The sequence below is a fragment of the Phoca vitulina genome, unplaced genomic scaffold (assembly GCF_004348235.1).
Source record: "Phoca vitulina isolate PV1807 unplaced genomic scaffold, GSC_HSeal_1.0 scaffold97, whole genome shotgun sequence".
NCBI lineage: Eukaryota > Metazoa > Chordata > Mammalia > Carnivora > Phocidae > Phoca > Phoca vitulina.
In genome coordinates, this window is record NW_022589800.1 from 783,791 (window position 1) to 795,356 (window position 11,566).

General features: G+C 60.4%; 1 protein-coding gene across 1 annotated transcript in view; it reads right to left on the reverse strand.

Annotated features, from left to right (window-relative positions):
- Positions 1-8,823: 8,823 nt before the first annotated feature.
- The window catches only part of NCSTN (nicastrin), a 15,683-nt gene continuing 12,940 nt past the window's right edge, over positions 8,824-11,566 (reverse strand). The window contains exons 13-17 of the mRNA XM_032397167.1: positions 11,431-11,526; positions 11,075-11,162; positions 10,666-10,820; positions 10,227-10,439; positions 8,824-9,635 (exon numbers count right to left, since the gene is read on the reverse strand). Of these exons, the coding sequence (XP_032253058.1) occupies positions 9,513-9,635; positions 10,227-10,439; positions 10,666-10,820; positions 11,075-11,162; positions 11,431-11,526 (675 nt within the window). The 3' untranslated portion in view covers positions 8,824-9,512. The remainder of the gene's footprint in view (positions 9,636-10,226; positions 10,440-10,665; positions 10,821-11,074; positions 11,163-11,430; positions 11,527-11,566) is intronic.

Consider the following 11,566-nt stretch of genomic DNA (forward strand, 5'->3'; position numbering starts at 1 on the left):
CAGTCACAGTTTCAAGAGAGGTTGGCCGTGCCTTGAAACCTTCCCCAGTCGTGATGGGAGAGCTACAAGCCTTGGCCTTGCCCTTTCCTCCCTCTCAGGGCCTCTCTCCAGCCTTGCTGCCTCTCTGGGGGGGGGGGGGGAACACACGCGAATTTCCCCTTTGTAGGGGGGACGGGGACATATGGGGCTCAGCACAGCTGCCCCGGCTCAGTCCCTGCCGGCCCCCCACCCCCCAACATGACCGCTGCAGACACCTGATCCTACCACCCCGTCCACTAGAGTCAGGGGACGGTATCTCTTCTGGCCATGATGACCCTCCTCAGGACCAGCGCCTCCCTCTAACTCTGTCCCCAACACTCTCAGCCGTGGGGTGCCATTCCCTGGTGCTTTTGGTGGCTCCACAAAGAAGAAGAGGGACAGAGATCATCATCAGCTTCCCACTCGGGGTACTCCCCCAACCCCCCATCCGCTCAGATATGGCCTGCGGGGAAAGGGACGTGGACAGCTTCTTGGGGACACCATTATGGGACTTGGCTAAGGTTGGTTTGTCCCCGGGACCAGAGGAGGTCAGGGTGAGGCAGCAGGGAAAGTTCTGGGAAGGCTTTGCTTCGGAGGAGTGTTAGGGGGAAGAAGGGACCACTCACTGGGAGCTCAGCGTGACCGAGCCGCCCGAAACAGAAGCGCCGAGGCTCCTTCCCTTCCTCACCAGCCTGGTTCTCCTGCCTGAGGGCCCTCCTCCCAGGGGTCACGACCCCCCACCTTGCCCCACCCCACTGCAGAGAAGCCAGGCTCAGGGGTAGTTGACAAATAGTTACTAATTGCTGGGGGTTGGCGGGTGCAAGGGTCTCCACATCTAACAGACACACACGCACAACCATCACACAAAACAGAAGGTGGTCAGTGCTGAAATTCAGAACACGCTCCACATTCCGGGCTCCAAAGGGACAAGAGGGGTGGCAACAGTGTGGGAGGCCCCGAAGTCTGCACCTTCCAGGACCTGGTTACTGCCCCTGGGCTTCAAGAGTTCAGCTGCGTGTTCCTCCGAGCACATCTATCAGCCCGTTCTCCCTCTGCCCCGTGCCCGTGTTCCTTCACCCCTGACCGCTCTGCCATGCCCTCCCCACCCCTCCCCTCCATGTGCTCCCAATCTGACCCCTGTCCCACCTCCACCGGGCCCCGCCGTCCACCCCAGCTCCAGTCCTGGCAGCAGCTTCTATTTACCCGTGCAGTCCTCACCCCCAATCCACTTCTGGTCCCAAAGTTCCAGGCTCCAAGGATGAGGGAGAACAGCAATCCCAAGCATCGGGGGTAGGACCTCCAGCCCCACTTCTGCCATGCTCAACCCGATGGAGAACAGACAGGCACAAAGAGTCCAAGGGGAGGAATGGGGAAGAGGGAAGTGCAGGGACACAGGAGAGAGGATCTAGAGGGAGGCTCAGGGAGGGGACCTGAGCCAGAGTGCAAGGGACACACCCACCCCTCCCCAGCCCACAGTTCTCCCTTTACCTAGGAAGACCCTGTGAGGGGATCCACGCTGGCAGGACAGGGGGCCGCGTTGACAGCCCCAGTCTCCTCTGGCTGCTCAGAGCTCATCCGTCTGCAAAGTTAGGGACCAGCTTTCTAGAGCTCTCGGGGACAGCAGTGTGGCGTGGCTGCCCAGGCTCCAGGGCTGATGAGAGGGGTACACATGGTGAGGGTATGGGGCCCAGGTGGAGAGGGTGGGCTTGGCCAGGTCGGGGGGCCAGCGGCACGCACGCACACACATATACACACACACCCACAGACGCATACACACCTGAGCGGGCCCAGCCCTGTGTATATATGGAGATACACACACACACCCCCAGCTCTCCATTGGCTGGCCCAGGCCCCCCCCTCATCAATATTAAACAGCCAAGCCAGGCAGCCATTGGCAGAGGGAACTGGAAACACCCCCCCACCCCACCTCCCGGGAGCTGGGGGTGGGGGCTGGCCCTGGGGGGGGCAGGGAGTAGGGGAGCAGGGACATCTGTTCTCCATGCATATTTCATAAGCAAGAAATGGAGAGCCGCGGGAAGGGGTGGGGCTGGGGCGAGAGCCAGGGCAGGATCACAGATGAACCCCTCAGTCTTCCACACCAGGGGCGGCAGGGACAGGGGCCCCCAGCATGCCAGGTTTAAGTGCCATGGTCCTATTCCGAGTCCCGGTGTGACTTTGACGGCCCCTTCCCCTGTGTCTTTTCTCCTGGGAAGAAAGCTCTCTGACGTACTAACAGGGAAATCTAGAAAAGTGCAAGTGGACAGCGCTAAAACGTGGAAGAGGACCCCAGAGTCCTTGCCGTCCGCAAGCTCTCATCCTTCATGAAGCTGCAGCCGAGCGGACCCCTTGGCAGGCTGTCTGTGGCTCTTGTTCAGGCCCCTGCCCCTCGTCACCCTGGGATTCAGTCACCCCACAGCTTCTATCCCAGCCCTCGTCCTCCCACCTACCTCGTCACCAGGAGGAGTGGGGTCAGATTCCTGACACAGAGCCCACGAGGAATTTCTCTAGGCTGACCCACTGGGAATTAGGGGCCCTTGGGAGGAAAGGAAGGGCTAAAGGCAGAGGAAGGACGCGGGAGAAGGCAGGGCAGCCTGGGCAGCTGGGAGTGTGCCGGGGCAGCAAATGAGCAGTGAGAAAACCAGATACAGAACTACATGCAAACAGGCATTGATTAAGTTCACAGGGGCAGCTCAGCTGCCTCCAGCCCGAGGGTGCGTGTGCATGTGCACGCGCGTGTGTGTGTGTGTGTGCGTGCAGGCTGGCAGGGGCCGGGACCAAGGGAAGCACAGAGAGGATGTGGGCTGGGTTTCTGTGTCTAGTCCTCTTGTCCAGCCAGCTGTTGGGTATCTTCATGGAGCCTTTGTGAGTATCCGGAATGAACCGTGGCCGGGAGCCCTGCAGAGACAGGGTGCTGCGGTGAAGAAAGCCCTGGTGGCTGTGTGACCTCGGACAAGTCACTTAACCTCTTGAGCCTCCACTGTCCTTTTCTGTAAAATGGGGTTCATTATAACTGCTTCTTAGGTTGCCATGGAGATTGAGCTATTGCATAAAGGGCCCAGACCTTAGAAGGAGCACACCCCACCTGCAGGTTGTTGGAGGCATTTGCCGTTTCCCTGGTGCCGGATCGACCTTTTTCTGGGCTTTCTCCAGGGTGAGGCATTCCCTAAGGGGAGTCCTATAATCCCTCCCCAAGCTCCCCCACCACTCCTCACCCCCAGGTCTGGGAGGTGCCAACTCCCACCTGGGCAGGCCCAGACAGGTGCCCGGGCGCCAGCAGATGGGCTGAGCTGGAGGGGAAAGGAGGCTTGAGGAGGGGGGCTGGGGGCAGGGGATCAGGTGGCATCTTAGTTCTTGCATCATCATTGCCATGGTGCTGATTAAAAACCAATCTCCACCTAATGAGCCCCCAGCAACAGCAATGCTACCTCCCCCACCCTCCTGCCCTCCACCCTGTCCAAGAAACTGGGAGACAGAGAGACCCAGGAGAGAGTGCCGTGGGGAGAGGAGAGATGCCCACCAACGGGGGCTGAAGAGGAAGGGGAGCCAGGGGGAGATGTGGGGACAGCGAGCACACTGTCGGTGGGTAACAGACATGGGGCAGGCACGGGGAGACGGATGTGCGGGGGACACAGAGAGATGAGAGACACCAGAGAGGAACTGCCAAGATGGGGAGGCTCTGCGGAGACTCAGAGATGCAAGGTGGGGGGGGGGCGGGGGGGGGGGGGAGACACAGACCGGGGATACACGGGAATTCTGGGATGATACTGCGTGGTACTCGAGAGCCCTGGGGGAGGCCCCAAGACAGGGTGGAGACACAGACGTGGAGGAGGCAGGGAGCCAGGGACGGGGAGACCAGATTCATAGAACTCTAGGGATGAGGGACTGTGACTGAAGCCAGGAGGCCCGGATCCCACAGGGGGAGATGTCGAGGGAAACAGAAGCAGAACCTAGAGAGACCCCAGAAGCAGAAGCACCCCATGCTGGGGGTGGGGTGGGAAGGCAGGGAGGAATGGGGTCCCTGTCCTCAGCTTCTCTCCTTGTAGGCTGTTTGGCTCTGAGAATTCAGGCCTCTGATGCCATCCTTGGCGTACCCAGCCCCAGCTGTCCCCACAAACTGGGGTTTGACGGTGAGGGGGCTGAGAGGCTGCCCTAGGACCTCCTTCTCCTCTGCATCTTTCACCTGGGACCCTGGACTCTGGGGCCCCCGGCCCCAATCTTCACTCAGGGATTCAATTTTTGTTCTTCAGGGGAGTAGCCAAGAACACAAGCCTGTGATAAAGAGGAGCCAAAAGCATGGCGTATCAGAAAGAATGAGTAATTCCACTGAACCGGGAGCCCCTGGACCAAGTCCCAGTGACCTTGGCCAGGTCATTAATCTTGACTGAGGCTATTTTCTCCTCTGTGAAATGGGGATCATGCTGCCTTCCTCACAGGGCACTTGTCACACAATGTGTGGGGGAGCGCGAGGCCGAGTGCTCGCCCCATGCCTCGAATTTGTGCACGGTGATGTGAAGGTGGCAAGACCTTCATGCATGCATGTATTTGCAGCATTATGGTTGAGGGAGCAGGGAGAGCTCTGGGGTCAGCCCAGGCTGCCCGCAGCCCCGGCCTGAGGGGGCAGGAGACCCCCCCCCCCAAGCTGGGTGAAGGTCTCTGCCACAGGGAGGGCAGGAAGGGCAGGAAGGGGGATGAGCATGGCCCTATGGCTTGTTGTCATTAGTTTGTGTGTTATAGGTGTTCACTTTCTCAGATTGTCACCATGTTTTCATGTCTACACAGCCTTCCAGGTGGATTGCTGGGGTGGGAGGTTGGAGTGTTGGGAGGACACGGGGGCCGGGGCCCAGTCCTTGAGGGTGGGGGGAGGCCTGGAGGAGCTGGGAGGCAGTGGGTTTGGCAGGAGAGGGGGTGACATATGTGGGGAGCCCTGGGGACCCAACCAGGCGAGCGGCTGGCAGGGAGAGCAGACGGCGTTAACCCTCGCGGTGCCACGCTGCCTGACCCTTTCCCGGGAGTGGCCCCGGCTGGGCTGTTACGCGGGGAGAGACTGGTTCGCGTCCTGGCTCACGGGAGCAAGGCCCGCGGGAGGAGCCTGGGCCGGGGCCTCGGTGTGGCTGGGAAGCCTTGGCCCTCCTCCACCTCCTTGTCTGCTCCCACGCTGGCTCTGTCAGTCGGTCTTTCTCCGTCTCCCCTCTCGGTGCCTCTAGAAGGTGACAGCGGGTCTCCACTCTGGTGAACCACGCAATCTGTCACCCCCTTCGCTGCCAGCCCGGCTGGAAGCCCCCCTCTCCAGCGGCCGACCGGGCCCTCTCCCGCCCCGGGCCCCGGGCCTCGCTGCCTTTGTCCTCCCGGGCGGCCTCGGCTTTCTTCTCTCCTCTCCGCTCACCTCTCCGCAGCCCCAGCCCAGCCCCAATCTCATTAAGGCCTCCAACCACTGCCCCTCCAGCCTCCCCTCCTCCCTCCCCCATCCATCTGTCTTCCCTGCAGCTCTGCTCTTTGTGTCCACCCATCTGTCACCAGCAGCTCCGGGCCCACTCCCCTCCCAGCCACGCCCGCCGGCCTCCCCCCACGCCCCCTCCCCCCCACGGCTGCCGGGCTCCTCGCTACCCCCCCTTCCCCCTTCGGCCCCCAGGCTTCCCTACTTCCTGTTTCCCTGTACTAGTTTATTCGTTTCAGGATGCCCGCTTTCCTCTCCGTTTCCCCTTCTCTCCAAGACCCCGCTTGAGGTGTGGGCGGAAGGGGACCCCAGGGTCCCAGCCCCAGCCCACGCGGCCACCTGCAGGAGCGGGAACCTGGAGGCTTACTCGCAGTTGCATCATCCTAGGCCTCCTGAGGTGGCCCCTGCGCTCCCGCCCGTGTTTTCCCCGACTCGGGGACCCCTGTCTCCACCGCAGGACGGTGGGGGCCCCTGTAGCTTCTGCGTGTGGATTCAGGAAGGAATACAAATCAGACCTGAGGCTCGTTTGAACCCCCACCTTGAAGGGGCTCTACTTCCCAAGCTCAACTTCGGGGAGGCCTGCCAGGCTCTGTCTCAGGATGGGAGGCTGAGTCTCCGAGTGGCTTTCCAATGACTTTATGCTGCAATCCCACCTCCCACCCCCAGACTCCTAGGGTCCTGGGGTTACAGGACAATAAGTGCCTCCCAGGCCTCCCTCTCTGGGAGGAAAACTTCCTAACGACCTTAGAAAGTTCAAGAATTGATCAACCTTTTTTTTTTTTTTTTTAAGTTTACTTATTTATTTATTTGAGAGAGAGAGAAAGACAGCATGGGGACGGAGAAGGACAAGCACACTTCATGCTGAGCTTGGAGCCAGACCGACAGGGGGCTCCATCTCACGACCCTGACATCATGACCCTGAGATCATGACCTGAGCCAAAACCAAGAGTCTGCTGCTTAACCAACTGAGCTGCCCCGGTGCCCCAAGAATTGATCAACCTTTTAATCCCCCCTGCCCTGAGGAGTTTAATATGGACGGGAGGCCACATGGAGGGCGGCTGTGAGAGCCAGCAGGGCCCCCGGAGAGCAGCCCCTTGTCTGACTCCGCCTCGGGCAGGCAAAACGGGGCCCAGGGCTGGGATGCCCTTTCCAGAGCCACACAGACCATTCATGGCACACCAGACAATCTGGTCCTGAGCTCTTTCCACGACAACGGCCTCGCCCAACGCTAACCTTCTGTCCTCTGAGCACTGATTCATATGCTGCCCTGCCTGGGTATTTATCTTGTGTTCTGTGCCATCCTGCCGTCTAGACTCTGGATCCTAAGTCTCTAAGGGAAGGCGCCGTATCTCACCACAGCCTTTCATGATGCCAGGCCAGAGCGCCTTGCCCACAGCCATGCTCCATAACTGTTTATTACTGCCATGGCTGCCAGGGCAGATACAAGACGTGTTCTAATCTCAGCTCAGCTCGAATTTGCCGTGACCTTGGGGGAGGCACTCACTCCTCTGGGCGACTCATGTATTGAGTGAGTTAGACCCTACATACAATTTTTAAGGTCTTATTATGTGGTTCCATGAAGAAACAGAGTCCTACTGAATAAGGTGGGATCTTGGTACAGAACACCAGACTCTGGATGAAAATGCCTCCTCCCAGGATGGCCTTTGGGAGCAGTCCCCACACTCTCTGTGTGGGAAACACAAGAGTAGACCCTTCACTCAGAGAAGCGGGGAAGAAATAGCAGCCGTCAGGAAAGCCCTCAGTGCTGAGACACAAGGGGGCTGCAGGACGCAGAGCCGGGCTGGGTCCTGGGCCAGAGTGGTCGGCTCTCCAAGCCCCGCCTGGGTAGCAGTAGGGAGGGGAAGCCACGCATCCTGGGGGGCACAGGGCTGAGCAGGGCCCGAAGCAAGGGTGGGGGAGGCAGGCTGAGGAGCTGAGGTCCGTGGTCCCTAACCTGCTGCCAGCCAGTCCCGTGAGGCCTCAGGGTACAGCGGGTGCCTGGGGAGGAGCCAGACCAAGGTCTCAGAGAAGGGGTCCCGGAAGGGGTCGGCCGGGGGTCTGCGCCCCTTCTACGGAGCTTAGCCTCCCCAAGAGCCATGGAAAGAGCCCGTTTGTTGCTTTTGTATTTGGGGGTGGGAGGGTTGTGGGGTCGGGGTGGCATGGGAGGCAGATCACAAGCTGGTGTGGGGGAGTCGTCCCCAGGCTGAGACTGGGCCCCTACGTCTCGCACCGGTGCCCACCCCGCTCAGCCCCCTCGCTGGTACCCAGCCACTTCCCGGCTTCCCGAAGCTGCCAGCAGGCCGCGGGAGCTTACTGCCCTGTCCGCCGGGAGACCCTGTTGGCCGAGGGAGGCGCAGAGTCGGCCCAGCGACGCGGCAGCTGCGCCCGCCTCCCGCCAGCACAGCGTGCGGGCCAGGAGGGGTGCGGGGGTGGGGGTGGGGAGCAGGGCTCAGTTCCACATCCCAGAACCCCGAACGTGTCCCCTTCTCTCAGGCAGAGAGAAGCCCGAAAGAAAATCAGCCCCTGGGCAGGAGACGCAGGACGCGAGGCGAAGAGCCCAGCCCCGGGGACTGGGAGCAGGTCCTTCCCCAGCTCAGGGCCGCAGTGAGGGGAGAAGGCTGGCCTCAGGCGCTGCTCCTGAGGTGTCGTCCCCTCCTTCCCCCCCGCCCCCCGCCATCATTTAGCAGTGCGGCCATACTCTGCAACTTTGCTCCCAGGAAGACCCAGGGAATTAGAGTATTTCCAAAGAGCCAAGGTTCTCTTTCGAGGAGAGTCCAAAGCCACTCTTGTTTCGGTCTACAAAATGCCCACGAGCAGCAGAAGGCCCGATGCCTCAGCATGCCACCCCAGGCCCCGTGGGACCTGGCCCCAGCCTTGTCGCCTCCTCAGCTGCGCCCTCAGTAACTTGCCCTTCCCAGCGTGACCCGTGCCTTCCCGGCTCCGTGCTTCCACGGCGGAACTCCAGACCAAAACTCAGAAGATGCCTGCTCCGCTGGGCAGCCTTTCCAGGTGCCACCCCCAGCGCCCCGAATCCTTCCACGTGCTATCAGAGCGCTCCAGATACGCGGCACGCGACCGCACGGGCTCGCCCCCGTTCCTCCCCTCACCCCAGCTGTGAGCCACTCAGGGTCGGGCCGGTTCCCTTCGTTTCTGCACCCTAGCCGGTGTCTCAGGGCGGACAAAGATGCGCCTGAGGGAAGCCGGAGCTCCGGGGTTCCACAGGAGCCCTGCTTGGGGCACTTTCACCGTTTCTGGCAGAGCCTTACTCCTCGGGCCCCCGGAGACCCAGAGACAGCATGTGAGGTCACAATTTTGTGACTTCCAGTTGGGGGTCACCAAATGCGAGAGTGCGGAAGAATATGAACAGGTCATGTGGGACTGTCTATTTTAATGAAACTTGCTATTTATATATTTACACACACACAGACACACACACACAAAAGAAAAAAGAAAACAAAAATAGATATTACAGCTTAATAAAATTACAACTGAGCACTGTGAGCCGGAGGCGGGACACCCAGCGAGCAGCCCACCCCCCCCCTGCTGTGCAGCTAAGGGTCTGGGGCCAGGACAGCAGGGGGGAGACAGTGGGCATGGCCCCCAGAGGGCCCGGCCTGCTCCTCTGGGCTTCCTTGTAGTTTGTCCCTGGCATTCGGCCTTCCTGTCCTTCTTCCTGGTCAGGAAACAGGAAATGGTTGGGTACGGGGTGGGGTGGGGTGGGGTAGGGAGGGCGGTCCTGGGCAGGATGGAGAGAAGGGGGACCCTGAAGAAGGTAAGTGAGGGGGCGCAGCTAGGAGTCGAACAGGAGTAAGAAGCTTCTGTTTCCCATCCCAGAGTCCGGCAGGGGTGAGGACGAACCATGGAAGGGGAGATGGGCAGGGGGAGCTGGAGAGGACAGGTGACTTCTCCCTGTCTCTTTTGGGCGGTTCCACTTCTTTACATTAATTCCAGTCTGAGCAGGCCCAGAGAGGTTGCAGTGACAAACTAGTGGTTTATGTCCCTGTGGGACACGTGGTCTAGGACATGAACAGTAGAGCTGGTGGGGAAGCCGGGCTCCCCTTCAGTAAGACACGGCTCCCGGCTCCCGGGGGGCAATGAAGAGGACGTCGGCCTTGGCGTTGATGCAGTAGGTGACGACGAGAGAGAAGACGAGGGTGCCGAAGCCCACCGTCAGGGTGATGAACTGCAGGAGGGTGGGCAGGGAGGACAAAGGTGCTCTCAGAACTCAGCCCGGTTTCACCCCAATTCTGGAGCTGGCTCCGAGCGCCAAGTCCTGAGCAATCAATCGGAGGCAACATCTTCCCACTTGGGAGACCGAGTCCCTCCATTTGGAAAGAGGAGTAAAGGATCTCTGTTCTTCCTTCCACCTTGTCTTACTTCAGACTTTTAGCACCTTGAAGTTAGGATCCATGACTTTTGACTCTGGTGGCAATTACATCACTGACTTACTTGTGACAGGTACTCAATAAACGGTGGATCCCACACACATCCCAGGAGCAGCAGGGGGGACTGCTGGCTGGGAGTGGAGCGGGGCAGGGGGTCCCAGGCAGAGGAGCACCTCCTTGGGTCTCCATGGGAGCCTCTCTCCAGCGGGCACATAGACTCAAACTCTCAGTGCAGACAGGCGTCCTAACGGGGCATGCCAGCTGACAAGGGACAGAGCTGCAGAAGCTTTCTGCGGCACATCTGGGGCCGAGGGGAGCTGGGAGGGGTGTGAGGGCAGGGGCAGCAGGGCGAGGGCAAGGTCATCTCTGGCCCATCCCTCCCGGCTCACCTCCAGCTCTCTGCTGGCTATCAGAAATATGCGGGCTCGGATGTCTTTCCAGCGGCTCTCAGTCCACGTGGAGTACTCAGTAGAGCCCCACTGCCTCAGTTCAAAGGCGGGGGACAGGGCCCGGGCCAGTCGCGCCGTGGAACGCACACAGCGCGGCAGCCGGTCCGTCTCGCTGGAATTCAGAGGGCCCTGGACCCACACGTACTCATACAGCTGCATGGGAAGACAGGCCACGGTGCGGGGCTGAGGCGGTCCTCTCTCACCCCGGACACGGTCTGCTTTCACCTGGGCTTCTGCCTCTCCAACACTCCAGTCCAAGGGGCTGCATCCCTCCGTCTCTCCATCCCAACCCCTGGGGTCCAACTGGGCCTAGGATATTCTCCAACTTCCCCAGGGGAAAGGGGCCCTCGGGGCACCTCCCACACCCACTACCACTTACATCCTTGTTTTCAGTGGGGACTTTACTTGGATCCTGGCACTGCTCTCGGGTAAGGTCGACTAGCTGGCCGGTCAGATTTGCCAAGGCGTACTGTACCACGTAAGTGGTGTTGGTGGGGCTGGAGACAGCGATGTAATGCTGAAGGGGCCCGTCACCTGAGTGGAGGGGAGGATTTGCAGGGTGGAAGGTGGGTGTGGGTGGGAGACAAAGAAGAGCCCAAGGTTGGCAGGAGCCAGAGAAAAGAAGGTTAAGAGAATGAATCCCATACATACCAGGAGAAAGAAGGGAAAACAAGGGAGAAAAAAAGGAGAGGAGAAGGAAAAAAAAAAAAAAGTAAGGATTAAGCCGAGATGGTCTTTCTCTGTCCCTCGCCTAAGCCAAAGGTGCCACGCCCACAGCGGGTGCTTACCCAAGTAGGACCTTAGGTCCTGCCTGAGGATAGACTGGAACCAGGAGTTGTTGGCTCTGACCAGGAACCCATAGAGCAGGCGGGTGACCTAGGATCAGGGCAGTGAGAAGCAACAACCTCGTGACCCGGAGCTCAGGGACAGTTCTCCGTGGAAACCCTGTTGTGGGCCAGGAGCCGGGCAGACAGGGGCCGGCTCACGAGGACGCAGGTGAGGCCCACCCGGGAGTGCCCTGGGGCATCGGGTATCCTCGCTGGCACGCCGGGCTCCCAGGTTCGGGAGAAGAGACAAGTGACAGGACGGGGCAGGCTGCTGTGGGAACAGAGCTGGCGAGGAGGCAGGGTCCGCCTCTTCTTACCGTGTGGGCATCGGCCTGGATGGTGTCGCTGAAGTTGGTTCCTCCCGCGAGCTGGTACAGTGCACGTCCCAGCACCGTGGCCACAGCTGCCAGGGCCTGCGGCAGGTGAGGAGGGGGGCTGAGCAGCCCCCCTCTT